At 39.3% G+C, this 23,418-nt stretch overlaps 1 protein-coding gene across 2 annotated transcripts in view; it reads left to right on the top strand.

Annotated features, from left to right (window-relative positions):
* neurl1aa (neuralized E3 ubiquitin protein ligase 1Aa) overlaps positions 1–23,418 on the top strand; it is a 53,539-nt gene that overhangs the window by 17,017 nt on the left and 13,104 nt on the right. The window contains exons 1-3 of one of the 2 annotated variants that reach the window (XM_079461518.1): positions 3,314–3,546; positions 14,608–14,849; positions 16,051–16,372. In XM_079461518.1, the coding sequence (XP_079317644.1) occupies positions 3,513–3,546; positions 14,608–14,849; positions 16,051–16,372 (598 nt within the window). In that variant the 5' untranslated portion in view covers positions 3,314–3,512. Of the gene's footprint in view, positions 1–3,313; positions 3,547–14,607; positions 14,850–16,050; positions 16,373–23,418 lie in introns of those variants that run through there. The other variant, XM_079461517.1, reaches the window with a different exon arrangement.

The following is a 23,418-nucleotide window of genomic DNA, read 5'->3' as shown; positions in this document are numbered from 1 at the left end:
TCTAGAATGAAAACAAAGTAGAAGCATTTTTGTGACAACCTAATGCATCACACACAGATGCGCATCCTCAGCTTCTCTTTCACTGCACATTTTAAGTTGTATCTGCACAACTGTGCGTTCTCACATTTAGATCTGATTCTTTATGGTCAGCGCATTAGGCATTGGCTCTTTCCCAGCACTCGGATGCAGTCGGGATGAACCGCAGTGCCCGACAGGTCCAAAAGTGCTGCCGTGGCATCAATTGTCTTTTGGTTTTGATGAGGATAGTATTTCATTCAGGAAATCTACCATTACAATATGTTTTTAGTCATTACAGGTTTTATGATATTTATTTAGCCTACATCCGTTATAGAGACATAAGGCAATCTGCGTACCCAGATGTGGTGGTTTGGAAAAAGTCAAATTCTTCAATTTGTGATTCAGTTAAGGTTAGCGGTATGTGAAACCAGATCAGTAATACAATAGCATTATACAAATAAAAAACACTACATTAATAGGTACTCAAGTCACAAATTTGACCACATTTGACTGAAAATAAATTCTCATGTTTGACTTATGTATAAATGTTTCGAAGTAGTTTCTGGATGCATACATGTAACTTGTATCTGTGTACAATGTTATGTACATATTCATTTCTTTACAAAACTAATAGTTTATAGTTTAGATGACTTTACTGATAATATACCAAAAATATGGGAAATATTAACAATGAGAAAATAGTATGTGTGGACAAACTTTGAATGGTAGTGTTGAAAAATGTTTTAAGTGAAATCTTGCAGCAAATGGCAATATGAAAAATGACGCTCAATCATCCTAATAAAAACCGATCTGCTACATCACAAACGGCTCCAAAAGTCTCCTCAGAATGCCAACAACTAAACACCAAACAAAAACATGCGCTGTCACAATTCCTAGAGGGGGATTTTGCAAGAGCATGAATTTTGTTGTGTGTCATGTATTGTAAAGAGATCTCGATTTATCTTTCGTTGCACCGCTAATGAAATCCGTATGAAGCCATCCTGTCGCTGTAAACCAAAGTAGAACGAGCGCTTGTGCGTTCCGGCCGAGGCCTGCCAAAATGTGCGTGCCATGTGTGAGCGAGAGTCCCCGTTCCACCACACCAATCAGCCCATCGATGTGAAGCGAGCGATGATTTCATTTTGATCAAAGTGCTGGGGCTCTGGAGCGAAATCCTGCGGTTTGTTATGGTTTCCTTCAAAGTTCCAATTGTTAAAAATGGGACAGCGAAAGAAGTAAATATTATTGCTAACGTGATTTTGGCGGATAATGTTTTCCACGTAATCAAAACGGCAATGGTGAAAACACGTTTAATTGAGATGATTTCCTTTTTTTGGTCATGTGATTAAGCGTGGAAGCTCTCTCAGCTGTTTGTTCTCGAACCGATTTATATTTACATCTGGGAGTAGCGTAAATGTTATTTGAGGATTTCTATCTTGGGTGACATTTGTTCCGTCATGTCTATTAGAAAATGTTATGAATTTACCGTCCCATGAAATGTATCAGAGATAGCATTATCTTTCTGAGCTCTTCTTCAAGTGCATAAGAGAATTAGATCTCCGAGTTCCAGGTTACTTGGATTGGTGATGACATCCTAAGAGTACATTGGTTACAGTACTTGACCTAAGCCGTAATGAGACTGTTTTCCCAGCACAGCCTTCTCATGAGAATTATTGTAGAGGGGGTTTGCCATATGGATTTTGTTTGGAGTTATATATCAAGGGTCCAAAAGAAAAGCGATTGTAAATGACATAATTTTTCCTATGCATTTCAAAGGACTGCATAATGTATACAAAATGATGCCGTACAGTGACAGCCAGATTCACGCGTTACATGTCATCTTTTGGCATTTTGACTGTTTGCAGAAAAGATGATTTTTATGAACGTATCTGTCAAAGCTCTCCTGTGTTTCTGTTGGCATAAAAATGCAGAAGCCTGTGGCTGGTGCTAATCTCTGTACAATTCCTCTTTTTGGTTGACCGACAGATACTCCCTCAAGAGGTTTTCAGATGAGCATGCACGTTTACTGTAATGAAAGTAGTTTTTGTGTTATAAACATGCCACAATGGTGTATCAAAGACGACATTGTGCTAAATAGCAAACAACAGCGAACGTTTTAGATTGTATTCCCATAATTATACGTTTATTTTGTTTTAATATCAAAGTGACAGCAGTTTTTGTATCGTCAATATGCCATACATGCAATGGCATGCCTATTATGATTTACGTTCATAATAGAATAAAAGATGACAGTAACATTATAAAACAGTATTTATTTCAGATTTGTTTATCATAATCATAATGTATATTATGTAAAATGTAAATTAATAGGCCAAATATTTAGTTTATCATTGTGACAAAAACACATTATAAGTTAAATGTAATGTCCAAATGTTATATACACAGTATAGTGGTCAAACTTGATATCAAACTTGACATCTTTGCCAGTTTAGCAAGCATATTAAAAAAGGTTTATTAAAAATGTTGTATGAACATTCCTCATGCTTTGTTTACTATGACATTCTAGTTTTTCCATCCATCCATTTATTTATTATTTTATTTATTATTAGAATACAACCTACTGTATATTCCCTGATACGCTGCATATTGCGAAAAAGTTTTGTCAAAACTGTTTTTCTGTTTTTGCCATTAAAAGCAAATATGCACATCGCTGTTGGCCACGTGGAGGCTAAATATTCAATTCATTTGCATTTATATATCGCTTTTCAGAATGTGCATTGTTCCAATAGCTTTACAGGAATAAATTAGTAAAAACTGAAAATCACAGAATGGGTAAAACACAGCACAGTGCATGGTGTTTATAGAAACCAGTCTCAGTCGGGAGGGCCAGGTCCCCTCTGACGTGTCACAGCTGCACTCAGCAACTTAAGTGATGAAAAGTTACTGAGAAAATGTTTTTGAAAAATACGGAAAGTTGTGATTTAGGAAACATCATCTGTTGTAACTGTTTAGGTCTTATTTTGTCCTATTGTGTGATCGACATCAGACAACAGAGGAATGTTATAAACAGGGAAAATAGTAATGGCATGACCTAACTGGGTGCAGCGATAACTTCAAACTTCTGTCATGTGATGTGAGTATTGTAAATTTAGCATAAATGTGTATACAGTTGTGTTTTTACATAAATAACAAAATTATTCGTATGTTTTAATACATACTGACAATATTATTTTTAAGGTACTTATATCTATATTCTATAGAATATAGATCGCACAGCTCACAGGGGTTATGTTGAGGCAGTGGCGCTCTCAGACTCCACCTCTATGTAAATGTCAGTGTGGCGCTGGTGTCCGTGCGTGCGCTCTGCTCGCGAGTCAATGAGCACGGAGACAGGAGGAGGGTCCGACTGTTTACATCTGCTTTCGGGGGTCGACGGAGATTTTCCTCCAGCATGATGTCGTGCGGATGTATCGTGTCCTCAACCTATGAGAAATAACCGCGGCCAGCGCACCAGAGTGACCCGGCGTTGAGTCATGGGAGGCCAGATTACCCGAAACGCCTTGTACGGTGAGCAACTGCGTTACGGATCTTATACATATATATAGCAGAATGCACACATGAATGTATTTTTGCCTTGCGCTTCTTTACTTGCATTGAAGAGAACATATCAATGCATTTAAGATCATTAAAAGGAATAATGGCTGCTTTAATATTTTTCTACAGATAATGTTATATCTTCGAATTTGCGCTTCCAGGAAAGATACAGTACAGCTCATAAGGAGCGCGTCTCCGCGTGCAGGCGCTCGTTTCCGTGAACGCGCATCTTAAGAGACGTGTTTCCCCTACAGCGGTTGAAAAGGAAGGGACTTTGTGGGGATTCCCTCTGTTGTTGCGAATAAAAGGGATTGCTGCGGGCTTTCCAAAGCCGTTCTTTTCGTTTGCATACACATGAAGCAGCTGGTTCTAATGAGGGCCAAATAAATCAATAAAATCAATTGAATAGTCTTGCTTTGATAACGTGGGTTTTGAGTATACAGATACAGTATGGGCTGTTTTGGGCACAGTCTTGTTTTTGGATATGTCTTTGTTTTACCTCGACCTGGGAGAATAATCTTCACCGTGTTGCATTTATAATTGCATTAACTGGAAGAAACATGAGCACAGGCTTGCTCTTGATCTGACGTTAATCCGAACCCTTGGTGTACCTGACCCACTTGATCATTACTTGTAAGCACAATATCACTTCCAATAAGGTAAATAGAGACTAAATAACAGATCGACATCTTGGAACTGAAACATTTGGATTTTTTGCCATTAAAAATGCCTCCTACAGTTTATTATTATTTTTTATTATAGAGGTTCGATAATAGTGGAAAATCTGTTTATCCATCATAACGTAAATGCATTTATATGCATTGTACGATTATAGTATACAGTTCAGCCTACAAACTGAGCTGAGATCAAAGGATCGTTTATGTTGTTTCGTTTATTCCGGGTTAGGTTGTGGGGGTCGTGTGTCCCACACAATACTGTTTAGTGTCAACAATTTTGTTTAATCTTACAACGTAAAAAGAAAAATTTGGAGGATATATTTGGTGACCATAATGATGATCTATCTGCCTGCCTGGTTTCACTTTCCAAGTGCTATTTCTGAGTCAGGGATTGTTTTCTCATTCTTACAGCAGACTGACAGTACAGATGAATTGCTTATGCTGGTACGCAAGCATCTTTCACCTCAGATTACAGTGGTTTACTGTATCTGATCTTTGTAGGAAACACGACGGCCGGCTTTCTCACGGTACACTCGAACGGGATTGTCTAGTTTTTGTGTTAGTGTGTGAGAGGGATATAGACATGTCTTATTGCATAAATAGCTACATATGCGTATAGACTGATGATTGTTTAGTTCTCATTTCACTGTGAAATGCATCCTGGCCTCTAACTCATGAAAAAATAAGCGGTATTGTTTTGTGATGCATTTTAAAGGGCATAAAAATGATGTCATTATTTACATTGAAAAAAGACAAAAGTAGGTGTCCCAGAACAGTTTGCTTTCCTACATTCTTTAAAATATCTTCTTTTGTGTTCAAATTTATAGCCAAGACCTGTTTGGTCACAAGCATTCTTCCAAATATCTTTCTCTGTGTTCATCAGAACAAACAAATTGTCATTTTTGGGTTAACTGTTCCTTCAAAAAGGCACATTGCTCCAGATATTCCCTGTGCTGTTGAACTCTCCACCAGAACTGGAGCAAATATGAATGCATATTTATGGATGTTTGTGTAGCACATTCCTAGTTCTGCTCTGTTTGGGTCTTAAAGAAAATGAAATGTCCCTTACACTGTGCCCTAACACTGTGTTTTAAACACTAAATGTTTCGTAAGTGTTGATAAGTTAATAACTTCTAAATTGATCAACCACTTATCCTCCATATTGAAGGGAAATCGGTGCTCCTTTTCTAATGCATGTCTATGGAAGCATCGTGTGTAGAACGTTTTAAACTGAAATGTACAGAAAATATCCCCAAAATGCGGTAGTTGAGGTAATAAACACTTCTGTAGGTGTCAGCCCTCAGTCTCACATGAAAATGTGTAACAAAAGTAAAGATAACTACAGAATTTACACTACCTGTATTTTGTATTCATTAAGTCTTCAGTAATATTAAGGCTTTTCATTGTCTTAAAGGGATAGTTCACTCAATGGAAATTCTGTATATGACTAACTGGAATACAAAAGAAGATATTTTGAGAAATGTCTCGGTAGTTTTGTGTTAAAAAATTTGAAGTCTACAGGAGTCTGTGTTATTTGACATTCTTCAGAATATCTTAGCGGGGGACTCACTTTGATAGACAAAGCTAATTTGTTTAGAGCTTCGTACAATGTGCTGTAATTGTTGAATCAATTACCATGACATCGTTTTGTTGAAAGCACAACAAGCGATCCATGCGCAAACAACATACGGAAACTGTTAACAGTGGAACAGACGTTTGTTTGGACTAGACTTTTTAATGGGGCACGTTGTGATTGATTATCAGAAATTGTTCGACATGCAGGCAAGGGGTGGTGACGGATTATTGGAGATGGATTTGAGAAGGCAATTGGAGGAAGGGCTTGTATGTGGAACCCCTGCTGCTGTTACATTTCTTGCACCGTGGCGTGACAGAAGCACATGTGCAGGTCAGGTGCCCGATGCTGCTAAGTAACCATCCGCAACTGGCGAAGCACAACATCCTTGATGAGTCATTTAACCCCCCCGCTCTGCAGAAATTAAATGACACCACCTCACGCTGGTGTTTATGTACGTATCAGATCACCCAGGAGCGAGCTGTGGCAGGGCTTACAACAACGCTTGCTTAAGGTATTGCCACGCGACCACATAGTTGCTGCTTGTGTTCGGAACATGATTGTTAACACAGGTGCTACAGAATACAATGAAACAATAGATGGAAACTGATGTTATCTTTATTACATCCCAATTTAAAAAAGATATGCACCTTTGCACATGCCAAACGATTCTTACGAAATTGACGTCAGAACAACTTGTATAAAAGATGCCCAGGTTGTATTGCTTCCTAAAAAAAGGAATCGATAAACAGAACTAATAATTGATAAGACAATAAGATATTTTCAGAATTTTTATAAATACACGTTTTTAATCCAGTCAATGCTTTAAATAAGCATGTCTATAGATTTATTTTAATTATTATAACAGTATAAAAAATACTACCATGATGATACAGAGTATATCAAATTAAATAATTAAAAAAGAAAATGTTTTTCAATCATGTAAAAAAGTCATGTTATACAGTATTGAGACTCATCATACCCTAAAATATTAATTCTTTTTTATCCTGGGGAAAAATATGACAAGTTCGATTAGATTCAGTTGCTCGGAAAAACTAAATGAAATAAATAAACAAGAGTATGCGTGTTCGTTATTCTTGGTTAAACTATAATGGAAACTTGGGTCATTAAGCTATTGTTAGTATTTTATGTGCAACACGAGCATCATCTTTTACAAGCCTGCTAGAAGACACAAAACTAAGCATTCGGAGTAAAGACACGTGTGATTTTCACAATTTCAATACTAATGTTTTAACAATCGGCTCTACGAGTGCAATGTAGGATATACAATATTATTAAAAAGTTGTGTTTAGTATAAACCAGTGCACACCCTGTGTGTCTGCATTCAGGCGTGAGCTATTGTTTAGAGTATACGTACGAATCGATGGGATCTTGATGCTTGATAAGTGACAGTGTGTCTGTCATGTCTTTGAGGACACTTAATCAGATTTTTGTACAGACCCCTGGGGATGTGTGCTTGGGATGGTGTTGGACCCTCTTTCGATTAAATCCTGTCTGTTTTAACCAATGACAGAAGCATGTTATTCATTAGAATAACCAAACGGATATTGTGCCAAGCCGGTTGTTATGTGGTCACATGGTGCGTCTCTCACCTCAAATGGATTTGCACATTGTGGTTGCCGAGTACAATCGCTTCTTAAAGTGCCAATTTCAGCTGGTGATTACTTTATTTAAACACGTCTGAATTGGATGTGTACTAGCAAAGAGTCCGTTTTGCACCTATACTGTACAGCCGCAGGTTTACTGACAATCTTTTAATGTCAGTTAATAGAATCTGTTTACTTATTCAAGAAAAACTGTTTTGCGAGTAGATTATTTACATTCTGCCGTCTGATATGCTAAACCACTTTACATAGAGATTCAGAGGCCAACCTGTAAATACAGTACAAATATTAACAACAGGAAATTTGTAATACAATTCAATATAAAGCCAGTGCTGACAACTAAATAAAAAATATCTTTTTAGAATTAAATGTAAATTTTTCGGTATGATTTTGTTAATAGTGTTACTTTTACATAAAAACCTGCTGCATGGGAACCTATAGAGACACGTCTTTAACACAAAGAGCTTTTAAGGTCCAACATTTTAGAAGTATCGAGATGGACTTTTAAGAGACTTAAGAGTTTCTTTAGCAGCAGAGAGAATGGACGAAACACACAAAGTGAGAAGAAATGCGATTTCCGTATTAGTTTTAAGGTTTATGTGATTTCTTTTTCCGTATTTGTGTTCAACTTTAGTTTTTCTTGGTTTTGGTTCTTGTACAGCTGCTTTGAGCCAATGCGACTTAAAGTAAAAGCACTAAAAATTAAAATTGAATGACGGTGAGTTAATAAGACACAGCACATTAGATCGTGCAGGGTTCATGTTTGTGACTGATCCTATTAGAGACACACTAACATCTCCAAGACAGCGCAGAAATGCCATAGTGCCAGAAATAGAAGAACCCACATTAACATATTAAGCAACTGGATAAACGCAGCTATGCAGCAAATATGATTTGGTCCAGTCACAACCGTATATGGGGATCACACAAACAATTACAGCCCTTACAGAAACGTATTGTGTCACTATTCGTTGACATTAACAGCACGGTAAATAAAAAATAAAGAATAAATGTGTGTGTGCATGAGTATGGTAAAACAGAAAAAAATGACATGTCCAATTTCAAACTTACCCTTTACTTAAAAGCGCTCTTTTTATATTCTTGGCCAACCAACCAATCACAGTCTTCAAAAGACATGGTGTCAGCCCCGGCGCCTCACTTAGATCAAAGTTTTTGTCTTTTATTTGCTCAGAGTTGCTCTCACATCGGTCCTGAATCACCTTTAAGCTAAAGTTTTTAAGATAAATTAAGAGCTTTCCGAGAGGTTTCTGTCATGATCCTGCCTCTCCTTGTCTTGGTTTTCGAGTCTTGTGGCAGGATCATGTCAGTCCCATGTGTTTTGTGTGGAGAAAGAGCATTGTTTTGGTTTGAGAAGCCATGCTCTCTCTCCGGTGTCACGTCCTTTAGCCCCGCCCCCTTGTTTCCCTGTTTGCAGTCCGTTAGTGTTAGTCTTGTCTCCAGCCCTGATCCATCCTTCCCTTAGTGTTTCAGTCCCCTCACCTGCCTCGTGCAATCCTCCTGTTAGCTTTCCCTTAGTGTTTCATCCTTGTCACCTGTGGCCACTCTCCCTGTGTCATCAGTCCTTGTTAGTGTTTTCCCTTTATTAAGCCCCAGTTTTCCCTCTGTCCCTTGTCGGTTCATTGTCATTTTGTCATCATCGTACCTCCTCACGTCACCTTGTTGGATTATTCCTGTCTATGGATTATCGTGTTTGTTCCTGTTCTAAGTTTGTGGATTTTGTTGATTTACTATTCAAAGGACTTTGTTTGTTTTGTTCCCCATGTGGGAAGTTTTAGTTTACACTTTTGTCTTGTTTTAGTTCATGTTCTCCCCATCGAGGGTCTTTTGTTTAAATAAAGTGTTTGTTATTTAACTCTGCTGCCTGCGTTTGGGTTCTGTCCACACACCGTGACAGAATGAACCGACCAACTTCGAACCCAGCAGGCAAGATGGAGGCAAGACGAGCGACCCAGGCTCATCGCCTCCTCCGTTTACGCCAGGGGCACTGTGATGTATTGGAGTTCGCGGACCGCTTCTTTGAGGTAGCAGGGGAGATGGTCCACAGTGAGCAGGAACAGATGGTCCTGTTCAATGGCGGCCTCAACCAACCACTAGCGGGGTGGGAGATGCAGATGCTGAGACCGCTGGGCTTCACAGACCTGATCAGGTATGCCATGAATCGGCCGGAGCCCAGTGTCTCAGTCCAGCCCAGTTTTTCCACCCCGCTGGCCGCCATTCCTGAGGGCCATACCCTGCAAATCGGGGCCGTGGGCCTCTCCTCACCCTCTGCTCCACCACCAGCTAGCCTCCGTGGTAGGCGTGGACGGAGGGAGTCGTGGGACTCCCCGTCCGACTCATCCAGCACAGAGATAGTGGGGTCCCCCACCGCTACTCTGCAGCCGGCCACACGTCCTGTGAGCCGGTCAAAGAGGAAGAAGCAGAGGAGAGTGGCACCATCCTGTCCTGCCCAGCAGCCGGTATCCAGCCCTGCCCAGGCGTCAAGTCCGGTGGTCCCGTCCAGTCCGGTGGTCCCGTCCAGTCCGGTGGTCCCGTCCAGTCCGGTGGTCCCGTCCAGTCCGGTGGTCCCGTCCAGTCCGGTGGTCCCGTCCAGTCCGGTGGTCCCGTCCAGTCCGGTGGTCCCGTCCAGTCCGGTGGTCCCGTCAGCACCCAGTCCAGTGTCAAGTTCTGCCCTGCCGGCCTTCCAGCCGGCGTCAAGTCCTGCCCTGCCGGCCTTCCAGCCGGCGTCAAGTCCTGCCCTGCCGGCCTTCCAGCCGGCGTCAAGTCCTGCCCAGCCGGCCCTCCAACCTACAAACCAGTCAGCCTTGCCCCAGCCGTTCCCTACTACGGCCGTCCTGTCATGCCCTACCCCTTCTAGTTCCTCCCACTCCAAGAGAGGTATCCCTTCCATGCCCAGACCTTCCTACCCCACCCCTCCGCCCAGCTCTAGGAAGCAGGGTCCTGTCCCTCCTAAGTCCCCACCCAGTTATGTTCCCAAGTTTTTCCCACCTATTCCGCCTCCCCCCTTCCCATTGATGTTTATTTTATTGTCCAACCCCAATCCCTTTCTAGTCATGTCAGCCCTGCCCCTAGTGTGTTCTGTTCTGTGTTTGTGGTGTCTGTCCTCCTGTCTGTCAGTCTTGTCATGTTTAGTGTGATCTTGAAGAACTCCTGGAGGAGTTCTTTAAGGCGGGCGCTCTGTCATGATCCTGCCTCTCCTTGTCTTGGTTTTCGAGTCTTGTGGCAGGATCATGTCAGTCCCATGTGTTTTGTGTGGAGAAAGAGCATTGTTTTGGTTTGAGAAGCCATGCTCTCTCTCCGGTGTCACGTCCTTTAGCCCCGCCCCCTTGTTTCCCTGTTTGCAGTCCGTTAGTGTTAGTCTTGTCTCCAGCCCTGATCCATCCTTCCCTTAGTGTTTCAGTCCCCTCACCTGCCTCGTGCAATCCTCCTGTTAGCTTTCCCTTAGTGTTTCATCCTTGTCACCTGTGGCCACTCTCCCTGTGTCATCAGTCCTTGTTAGTGTTTTCCCTTTATTAAGCCCCAGTTTTCCCTCTGTCCCTTGTCGGTTCATTGTCATTTTGTCATCATCGTACCTCCTCACGTCACCTTGTTGGATTATTCCTGTCTATGGATTATCGTGTTTGTTCCTGTTCTAAGTTTGTGGATTTTGTTGATTTACTATTCAAAGGACTTTGTTTGTTTTGTTCCCCATGTGGGAAGTTTTAGTTTACACTTTTGTCTTGTTTTAGTTCATGTTCTCCCCATCGAGGGTCTTTTGTTTAAATAAAGTGTTTGTTATTTAACTCTGCTGCCTGCGTTTGGGTTCTGTCCACACACCGTGACAGTTTCATAGATGCTTTCATAATACAGGCCCAGATTTGCATATTACCTGAACTGGCTTTCTGTATTATTTACATATTCACAGTTGAGCCTAAGGCTCTTACAGTCCTCTTTGTGTTCACATGCAAAACAGGAAATTACGAAAATATAGCCTTCTTACGATGTGTACAATAAAATAATGTCAAGTAGTTTTTCGAAAACCAGTTTGGATCAATTTGTATATTTGGAAAACATGCCTTTGGGATGCTCCGCTGGACGAGCATTGAACGTGACGTTTGGCAGCATGTTTACACAAAAAGTGACATTGTTTGACCTCCAGCCCTGAACAGGTGCTCATGGTAATGAGACTGTAATGGGGTTACAGATACACTTGCAGCTTAATCCACACAGCGATTATAAATACGACCTGACTGGCACCAGGAGACAGACGGGTTAAATAAAGTAATTTATAATGTACAGTACTACTGTATGAATACTGCACCTTTTAAGTCATTTCTCCACTCCTCTTCAATTAAAGTCTGTAGCACTTGACAGTTTAGGTACTATAATGTTTGGTCTGTCATTTTATTACACAATGGGGCGGTTTCCCAGACAGGGTTTAAGACTAATCCCAGATTCATTTCATTGTTAGAGGTGTCTTGATCGACTTGCACTGACATATCTTAAAATATGTCAGTGTGATTAATTTGTCTCAAGATGTACACCAGTCAATTTTCTTTTGTAAAGTAAATTAAATATCCTTATTTATGTAACAGACTTCTTACGCCCAATGGTTATTTTACAAAAGAGTGTGGTTACCATAGAAATGGCAGCATTATGATGCATCTGTATTATGTTGCCCAGAGCAGAATCCGTGGTGTGTCAGGAGAAGCATCGCGTCACCGACTTCCATTACCTATGATGTTTTTGTGTTTCTGCATGTTCTGTGCTCTATGACACTGTATGTGTTTTATGCCTCTCACATAATGAAGTTTAGGATGACAACGTCAACTATGAAGAACTGTACAGAGATGCTTACACTACCTCACAATCACTCCACATTAACGTTTGGGTTTCATTACTAGATTTTCTAAAAGTAAAGTAAGGTGCTTGCTCATGTGAGACTCAGTCATGATGCTTCGTTTTGTGAATGGTTGCCAGGTGGTTGCTATGGCGTTCTGGGTGCTGTAGCTGGTTGCTAGGGGGTTCTGTAATAGCAATCCTTGCCTTTCCAAGCACTACGAGATCGTAGATTTATATCAAAGTTTAGATTTGAGTTAGGACTACAGACCAAATCCATAGATTATATAAACGTGCCAACTCATGATGTGTGTAAAATACATTCTGCAACAAACCCTTACAAAGCAGTCTTCATCTTAATTTATTATGGTTTTATTTAATTTAACATTTACAAGATGCTTTACTGATCTTTACCCGGACAGATCTATGAGAAAGCAAAAACACAGAACTCAGATCGGCATTAAAGGGAAGCTTTTCTCCGTGGCACCGTTGCTAAGAAACCTGAGCTGAGACTTAACCTCCATTTTCTGTCTGACAGCTGTTGCTCTTGTTTGGTAATTTATTCATTTCAGAGAGCTCAGACAGAAACGATGATGCACAATGACCGTCTGCTAACAGGCCGGCCCACACGCACACACAGCCAGACATAATGTACAATACTGATGAGACATCTGCGGTTTATTAATGCGTTTACAATACAACGTTTTGTTGTAAGATGGTTTTGCACAAGGCCTGCCAGATATAGAAAAGATGGCTCGTCTTTATTCATACGACGCGTCTCTTCTTAAGACCGGCGTGGCTGTTATCTGCATTGCTCAGGAAACATGTCACTAGCCACTATCAGTTTACAACAAGGGAGCCACAGTAGCCAAGCTGATTGGTGTGGGTGAAAACTCTTCCAACTGTGTCTGGCCCATTACGGAGCTGTGATGGTGTGTTATCCGGTTAAAGGAGCACATTGCAGACTAAGTGAATGCCGGACATGAATCTTTAGAGATAGTCGGTAGGACAGCAGTAGTTAAAAACCTGGAACCTTCTGCTGGTGTCTCTATTGCATCTATATAAATGTATGTAGTGGTTCTGGAGTATTTGCATTACTTACCATATTAAAAAGTTTCATACTGTAGTTGAAGATGAATGCAAACTAAATTACTACACTGTAAAAAATGTTGGTTCAACATAGAAAAAAAGTCACCTGTTAGTAAATTAAATGAAATATATATAATACATATATATATATATATATACATATTTTTATATATAAAAAAAAAAGTCATCACAAGTTTGCATCCAAATTAAGTCAACCAGGTAACTTTTTTTTTAAGTTGAACCAACAAGAAACAACAAATAAATGTTTTACAGCGTAGCAATCTTGATTTGACCAGCACTTTTTTCATGATATGCTTAAAAGTAGAAAAAATAGAAAACTATATTTTGTTTTCTGAAAGAAAATATGAAAATTATGTTTACGCTTAAAACAAGCAAAAATGGCCAAAAAAATCTAGAAGGAAAAATTTGAATTAAGTATATTACAAATAGAAACATTTAATATTGACATTATCTTAAAACAAGCATAAGGTTTATTTTTCATCCCATTGGCAGATTTCCTTTCAAGTAAATGTATCTTGATTTATAGATTTTAGATTTGTTTTGGTAAAAAAGACGAAAATACTTAGAAACTCATGAAGTTACAATATAGTTTACTCTTGGATGCTCCAGTATTTTCTGTGATTTGGAGCAAATCAAAACTATACCGTATTATATAACTAACTTCACCTATTTACCTTTACTTAATTGTGTACTTCCACTTTCTGCTTAATCGTGGTTGTGGCTCAGTTTTACCGCGACTGCATTTTCTGGTATAACTTTTTGTAATTTGAAGGTGCTTAAGGGTGGAAACGTGTTTTGTCGGTGTATAATCAAGTAAAACTATTTGATTCACGCTTACATCCCATCGAAGTGTCCGTTTATTATTTTGTTGCCGCCTCTCATTGGCTTTGTTATAAGACCGAAACGGGTGCGGTAAAGTGAATCAGATATGTTGACAATAGATACAAATCACTTTGTCCAGGGAAAATGTGGTACAGCAAACCTAGTGTGAAACTGGGTCAGACAATGAAAGCCTGATGCTGTTTTATGCGCTTCATTGATTTGAAAGTAAAGTCCAGGCTTTAGTCATATTGAGCCTGGAGTTTAAACACGAGTACTTCTGAGAGAAAACAAACACAGTGATGGCTTCATGTTTTGTAAATTATTGGTATAATTACACCACAATAGTTTGTTCATAAGCTAAACAATAAACTTCCAATAATCTGTCTTTCAGACTCTTTCGGAGGACCGTTCCCCTCCACCATTCACAGGTGTCACCACAAACCCAAGCGCTGTCTGAACCTGCATCCATGCGGAGGTGTATCCGTGAGCCCCCTTCTGTTCCACCCCAACGCCAAAGGCTCTCAGATCGTCATGGATCTGGCACAGAAGAGCGTCAAACGCCAGGCCAGCTTCTGCAACGCCATCACGTTCAGCAATCGACCAATAGCTTTGTATGAGCAGGTCCGCTTAAAGGTGAGGAAAAATAGCATGGATGATATTGCCGCAGTCTGGATATTTTGGAAAAGTCTGAGGAAGTGTGAACCGCTAACATGTTTTATGGGGGGGAAGACATACGTGGGCGGATACGGACACTTCCGAGGATCTGCAAAGAGGCCATTTGGCGTAACAAAAAAATTAGTTGATCTTTTTGTATGCAATGGTTTCTTTAGATGGCTTTACAGTATATAGGCATTTTGGCATTCAATGTGTTTATTAGTTTGTCTCATTCTGCATTAAAGTTTCTTAAATTAGGTATTATTCTTGACAATTATTAGAAATATTTTTCATACATTTTTATGTTTATTATCGATTAAAGCACAATAATAACACTGATATTTACCATGATTTTCATTTTTGTTACTGTATATTTTAAGATTGGAAATCAAGGGCAAGAATAAAACATCTACTGTAAACTTAAAAGGTATTTAAATTGTAGCAAAAATGAAGTTACAAAGGCATGTTTAAACATTACCAGGCCAGCATGTTAATGCAATAACAAAAGCAAAATAAACACTCCAACCCAGACTGTGCCACACAACCTGGCCTAACCAGTTACACAACCAAACAGACATCCGTGTGTGTACTCATTCACTCACTAGTCCAGTTTCTCCATATCTTGATATTCTCAGGAGCGCATGGACGCTCCGACATAACTCACCGTGTTCCTGACATGTTTGTAGTTCTCATTCCTGGAGTCTAGGCAGTTGTTACTGTAAGTCAAATAAAACAGAGCTCCTCTACTCCAAACACACTACACAACTACCTCATGCAACCCCTGAATCGTTCCTTATGTTCAGCCATTTACGACCATCACAAAACTTGCCCCCTGCCCCCACGGTCACAATAACTCGGTTTGAAACGTTGAGATAATTGTATGAATAGCTTAAAAATGTCACATTCCAAAACTTGTTTTGAGTTCCGTGGTTCATTTTATTAGGTGGACGCTTTGTTTTGATCTTAGTCTTTCTCGACAGAATAAAATTTTCGACATAAGAGTAAACGTTTTGGAGAACATCTAGAGCTTCATTTTAATATGTAGCTTTTGCATGGGGTTCAAAACGCTGAACTCTAGCTATGCCAAAAAAGACTGTGTTTATAATAAAATATACTGTGTTTCATGTGTATTTTAGAAAGACTATGAGGATCATTGAATGGTGTCTTTATTCCTCTCTAGATCACTAAAAAACAGTCCTGTTGGAGTGGAGCTCTCCGCCTGGGATTCACTTCTAAAGACCCGTCTCGAATCAACCCCGACAGCCTGCCCAAATACGCCTGCCCCGACCTGGTATCTCAGAGCGGCTTCTGGGCCAAGGCCCTGCCGGAAGAGTTTGCAAATGAAGGAAACCTCATTTCCTTCTGGGTGGATAAGAAGGGGAGAGTGTTTTATCGCATCAATGACTCTAGTCCCATGCTGTTCTTCAGTGGCGTCAGGACGACAGAGCCGCTGTGGGCTCTCATCGACGTGTATGGTCTGACACGAGGAGTACAACTACTGGGTGAGTCCGGAAAATTATACCATTTGCACTACAAGGGGTTTAACTGACTTTATTGAAGTTTAATTTGCATTCTTTGTAGGACACAACCTGTTTATCGAGGAAAAAGATAACAAGATTTAAAACGTATTGTAACCAATGTGGTAAATCTAAAAGTTGCATTTGATAAATATTTTACGAGGTAGACAATTCGTATAAATTTGTACGATGCGAATCGAACAAAAACGAACGATTATTATAAAAAAGCAATACCGAATGACCTCTCCTAGCCCCACCCCTAGACCTGACCTTCACCTGCGCGAGAGCAAATCTTACTAAAACATAAAAATTCATACAAATTCGCCATCTCGTAAAGTTGTAACGAATTCCTTTGACACTGCATTGGCAATCCATCGCTTTTTCCTCTCTATCGCCATCTCTGTTCAGAACTCAACATTACGTAATACTCAACATTTTTTGTGAAATCATACCCAACAGCTTAGATAATGAAGAATTATCATCTTACTATCGTGACTTGGGTAAAGGATAGAGAACACAGATTTATATGCACTTGTTAAATTACAGATTTTGCTCAGTTTTGTTTCAGCTTTAAAGTTGTCAAGAAAACATTTATGAAGTGCATGATCCAGAATAGCTCCCGCTCTAAATATACTCTGTGAATGATACAGCTTATACATAAAGGCATACCATACACCTTTGATGTACCGATGCATGTCCGTGTTCGTGATTGGGGTGTGAGAGGCGTTGGATAGTCGAGGCATTCGCGTCTCACGCATACATGAAGCAGCCTGTAATGCTGTCATCATGTTAATTATAGAAGCAGGTCACACACACCAGAGATAGCTCCATTTATCCTAATTGAGCTCTGTGGCAATTGAGGGTAGCCTCCCAGGCCGCTATCTGTCTGCCGTGTGGGATGCGTTTCGCTACTCGTGCGTACGCGAGTAACTTTATCTGTGCCTCGGCTTCACAAGGGCCGGCGTTGACATGCACCGCTGAACCTGTGTTCTTCGATGGTGTAGCGTCACAGAGAAATCAAAGAATGCACGTGTATGCGTAAGTGTGTGCGTCCACTCATTTTACTTTACGGCGGTTCGGTCACTGCTTACGCAATATTTTCTCTGTAAGTGCAAGCTGGGCGTGCCATGGAGTTCCATCCAACGTTGACTCTTGGAGAGACAGATCTCTCAAAAATGAGAGTGATGTAATGGTTTTCTCACCTTCATGTCATTCCAAAACTGTTTGACTTTCTTTCTTGTGTAGAAAACAAAAGAAGATATTTTGAAGAATGTCGGTAACCGAACACTATAAGTCCTCATTGATTTCCACTGTATGGACACAAAAGCACATTTCTCAAAATACCTTATTTTGTCTTTCACAGAAGCAAGAGTCATATACAGTACAGAGTTTGAATGACATGAGGGTGAATAAATAATGACAGAATTTTAATGTTGGGGTGAACTGTCTCTTTAAGTCTTCTGTTCCTCTCACTTGATGTACATGATGGCTAAAGGAAAAGCATATCGGTAATGGTGAACCAAGTCAAGGCTGAAAAGTATTTTTGTGCACATGTCATCAGTGTGTCTGTTCTTGAAATCTTTCATCATAATGTAATAACTCTAAAATGACTTTTCATTTTGATGTGGTGTCAACTAGGCCATGTGGGCTACTGGTTACAGAAAGATATTCTGGTTTTTAGGCTGTTGTAAGAACTACAACATTGACAGTAGTTTTTATTAATGTAAGTTAACATTAATGTAGCATGTTATACAACAATAATAACAAATAAGGAGATTAAAAAACAAGAAATGTCATGCTCTTGAATGTCCTGTTCACCCAAAAATACAAATTCTGTCATCATTTACTCACCCTTTTTCGATTTCAAATCTGTATAACCTTTTTTCTTCTGCAGAACACGAAAGAAGCTATTTTGAAAATTGACTTGCATTAGTTTTGAGGCTGTTCGGTTACCAACTTTCTTCAAAATACCTTCTTTTGTGTTCTGCACAAGAAACAAAGTCACACAGGTTGGAAATTCCAAGAGGCTGAGTAAATAATGACAGAATTTTCATTTATGGATGAACTTTCACTAAAACGATGAACTTAAAGTGAAAGTTCACCCAAAATGATATCATCATTTACTCACTCTCTTGTCATTTTATCTATATGTTTTATCTAGTCAATTTAAAGTGGATTCAGTATCGTCCTGCATTTTTCTTGTTTTAATACCCTGAGAAATGTACACCTATAACATTGACGTAATAACATTATGGACGAACGATGAATTACAAACTAAGGAAAGTTTGTCTTGATTAGACCAGAAAAAAACATTTATGAATAATTTACCGAACGAGGCTTAAAGATGTATTTGAACGCTTCGTGACTCATTTGCACAAATGCCATAAATTCTTGCTGGTAATTTTAGCTTTGCTTATCTTGGGAAACTGCGTTTTGAGCGCCTCGGGCCTAAATACATGATGAAACGTTCTCATGCATCTGTGAGCTTAAAACACACACGTACAGTGTACACATTAACACGTCTTACACAATAACAAAAGCACACACGCCCACTCTTACGACGCGGCTTTCACTGTGGATACTGATGATTTGAGGTACCTGTCCACCTTAATAGCTTGCCCATAAATTATGCCATAAATTCTTGCTGGTTATTTTAGCTTATCTTGGGAAACTGCATTTGGATAAATACATGATGAAACTTTCTCTTGCATCTGTGAGCTTAAAACACACACGTACAGTGTACACATTAACACGTCTCACGGTGCCGGTGTGTGTATGAAAATGGATTACTAACATTTGACATACTGTACACTATTACAGGGTATTACAGTTGCCATGTATATATATCAGGACAAGTTTTACCGCAGGGACCTTATTAAAGTCATATAATAAATTCCATAAAATCAGAGAGTTAAATTATATACGTAGGCCTACAGTATATATACACGTTCTAAGACTTAGTTCAAATACATTGATATTTTCTGTCATCTGTTTAACTTCAAACCTGACTACTTTAACATAATATCCTTTGTGAAACCTTTTATTCTGGCCAGTGAAACTCTCATTTCATGCGGTGATGTATAAATGTCATATGCAGTTTGGAGAGTTATTTTTTTGTGCACTTAAATACAGCATTAAGATGGTTTTTAGTTCATTTTGCTATTTGTAAAACAATTATTTAACAATTATTTCAGTTATTATTTTCATTTTCATATAATATATTAAATAATTCAAAAGAAATTGCCGCTTTTCATATATTAAAAAACATAAGCACTTGATTCCAATACATGGAATATTAACATTTAATATATATTGCATTGTATTTACCAGTTTTACTGCACTAGTAGTTTTCACATATTTTTGTTTCGTAAAGGAAGAACAAACATAGCCCACGGCAGTTACTGACTAATAAAAATATAGCCACGAGCAATAAATTTGACTTCTGGGTCTAAATACTCATCACTTCCTTAAAGGCAATTCTTGTCATTCAGACTTCCCTTTTCCTTCAGTAACATCGAAACGCTATTTTTTTCCCTGCACCTGAAAAACCTGACAGTCCATCTGTACTCATGTGATGAAGTGTCTAGCCGGACCTTGAACCCGCTGGTGTGCTTTTCAGGGTGCAAAAATAAAGCAGTAGTGAAATGAAGTCGTCCCCAGAGGCGTTTGCAAATGCGTTGAGGGTGGAATGTTGTTTAATAAATACACCGGCCGTCAGCTACTCTTTTACGAAACGTGCTCGCTAGCCAGGCTAAATGCAGAAGTTGTTATCGGAAAGATTAATCTTTTTGGGTATTAACTTGTTGAAACAGGCTCAGGATTTATGCCGCCTATTCTAAATATCTTTTCAGTCTTGGAAAGTTTAAATTGCGGTTTTAAAGTTTAGAGTTTTTTTATGTAGTGGTATGGTTGCTTTTCATGACATCTATCACAGTTACATCCCTTAGAGTTTCATTTACAAATTCATACTATTTCTCTATTTTGGCTGGCAAGTTGCACATGAACTTCCCTATAATCCATCTCTTATGGTTTATCTCGCTGATCGATTGTGGAATATGTCTAGTACAGTATGTACAGTGACATAATAAATGACACATGAAGCTTGAAGCCCTGATGGATGAAGCTGCAGCACAGACCCTTTTATCTCTTGTACCACATGTCAGAAAAGTGGATAGCAAGGCCAAAAACCGTCTATTGCTGTCAGATAAAGTTTATGTCGGTGGGTTGTGAAAGAAGAAATACAATGGTACAGAAGCCATTAGGGCTGGTCAGTATGGCAGTGTGTTCAGTTCCACAAAACAAATGTGTCGATGTCACTGTGTAATTTATATTGTGGTGGATGCACAGCTAACCTCCCACCCACAGAAGCAATATTTGTTTAAGATTTGGATATATAGCCTGCTGGCTCACATCTCAGATAAGAAGATAAAGATGACTCTGACACCACCAGGATGAGGCATTTAGTAACTGAATTGAAGTTTGAGTGTTGAGTAACAGACTGATTGTACATTTCACATGCGTTGTATTCCCACTAATAAAATGTCAAATGCAGTCTAGAAAATGTAAACACCCTACACAAGGCCCCTGTTCGAAGTTGCTAGTGCATAGCGACTAATTTAACTTATATAACTATACGTTTAAAATATAGTGAAATATAGTAAAAACTGAAATGTTTTACATTTACAAACACACAACAAAGTTGTTCAAAGTTGGCGATGTCACTTTGGGTTCATCGTAGTTTACTAAAACTATTAATACATTTCTTTTCATCAAAATCAAATAACATGTTGGCCCTTAATATTTTTTGAAAACTTTTAATAAAAAATAAATGTCGCCACCGGATAAAAAATTAAACGGCTTCAGGCACTGAAATTATGAACTGAAATTGGGCTTGTGCCGGAGTACATTTTAATGTGGCGGTAATTGATGAAGCTTTTATTATGGTAGACGTAGACGATAGTATCAGGCTGAGGAAATGCAGTACAAAAACAGGTCAAAAACATAAGCAAAGTTCTGTGTTATAGTGTCAAAAATAAGTTAAAATATCAACCAATAATAAGACATGAATAGAAAGTGCAGCTTATTGATCATTTTTCAGGTGTTTAATTAAATATAATAACACATCTTTTACTCCATACCAGATTTTTGCAAGTGTTTTAACAGCCCCTAAGAGTATCTGAACTAACTGCACCAATGTTGTACTTGAGGTTGTGTCAAAAACAGCGACATTGTACTGTTAAATGCATTATAATAATTTCACGTTCCTTTATCAATAACCTTACAACCCTCATCATGCATTCTGGGTTATTAGCAGCAACGTTGCTATGCTACTAATCCTGTGTTGAAATTATCATGATTTATTTCACACGATTTTATGATTCGGTCAGACTAGTGAGACTACACTTGTTTCTGTGTACACACAGTAATGGCTGTTAGCTGTAGTAATTGTATTTGTTTAGCTGACCGACTGCTTTGGGGTGAAAAAAACACAGATGCTATGCCATTTGGCTATTTGACAGCGTTTAATTTTTCTTCATCTTTGTAAGGACGAGGACGAACATAATCTTGCGAAGAAGTGCTTGTCAGGCGGTCTGAATCTTTTTTCAAGAGATCACACCAACAGGAAGTTCAGGGAAGAGCGGCTCAAGGTGGCGGGAAAATGTAGCGTGACCCGTCGCAAAACAGAACACCGTCCTTTTCCTGCCGTTAAGTGTCCTTGTATCCTTTCTCCAAACTTAGAACTCTCCTTTTCCTTCATTTCCCGTCATTCCAAGGATTCGGGACATCCAAACATGGAAAGAGATAAGGTGTGGCTGTCTTATATATAGGCAGAGCACTTCATGGCCTCTTTAAAGGAGTTAGGGGCAAACATCAGTTTATAGACTGCTAGATAAACATCCACGTATTTAGGGCCGGCGGTGAAACATCACAGAGCGTCTCACATTTCCCGGGTACGAGGTGGAAAATTTCAGTGTGCCTCTGATATAATCCAATTTTAGTGAGGGCCGAATTGGTTGTGGCTATTGAAATTTACGAAAACAATATGGAAGACTTCATAATACAATATCACGTGTGGTTGAAAAGAGATTTAGGTTTCTTCAATTGAAGAGCAAGTTATTACTCGTTGATGAAAGATTATGATACGGACCAATCTTTTTTCTTTAAACTAGCATGCACAGATGAGGTTCATAAGACCAGAAATAACATAGTGCCAGTTTAGATTTTTGTTGACTAAATATGTGTCATGAGTAAAAAAACTACGGTCGCCCTGACTACAATTTGGATACGAGCCATAAGGGAAGGCCTTAGCGTCTCTGGAGCGAATCTGGACGTGTGCGTGTGTGTTTGAGAGAGAGAAGGTGAAAAATGACCTCAAGGAAGAAGCTTTCGTGACCCAGAGAACATTTGTCAGTTGTCCACGTGTTGACTGTGTGGCCATTATTTTTAACAAAGAGCCGACAGCTAAGCGTGGCATGGTGCCAAAATGCCAAAATCTCTACTGTCGCCCCCTACTGCTACTCAGACACACAATGTCCTGTTTGATTTGAAAATGCAAACGACATCAGAATTATCATCCAAGAAGTCAAATTCGTCCAAGACCAAACCATCATGCCATGCTTTGAAAGTTTATGAGAAACATCTGAGAAAAAGTTAAGATGTGCATGAAACACAACTGAGAACTCACTAAAATGTATTCAACTATAAGAGCATTCTCTAAAAAAGTTGTGCACTTATTAACAAAGTGAGCAGATGGAGAAAGAGAACAAACTGATCAGCATAAAAAGATGAATAAAGAACAATCTCATCCAGAACAACCGCATCCAGCGCCTCACAGCTTAACCGCGCAAATCATAGCAAAGAAAGCGCACTTCCATTTTTGGCCATTTCGTTCCTGGACTCTTTCTGACTAAACCAAGAGCAGCTTTTGTTTATCAGAAACCTCATCTGCTTATTTTCCACTGGCTTTTGTGTTTAGCCTAACAGGTGCTGGGCACTGGTGCAAGACCAAGAAAGCACCTTAGACAAAAAAG

Source organism: Barbatula barbatula (genome assembly GCF_947034865.1).
Source record: "Barbatula barbatula genome assembly, chromosome: 8".
NCBI classification, from domain to species: domain Eukaryota; kingdom Metazoa; phylum Chordata; class Actinopteri; order Cypriniformes; family Nemacheilidae; genus Barbatula; species Barbatula barbatula.
The sequence above is the reverse complement of the archived record's forward strand: the minus strand, read 5'-3'. Positions and strand labels throughout refer to the sequence as shown.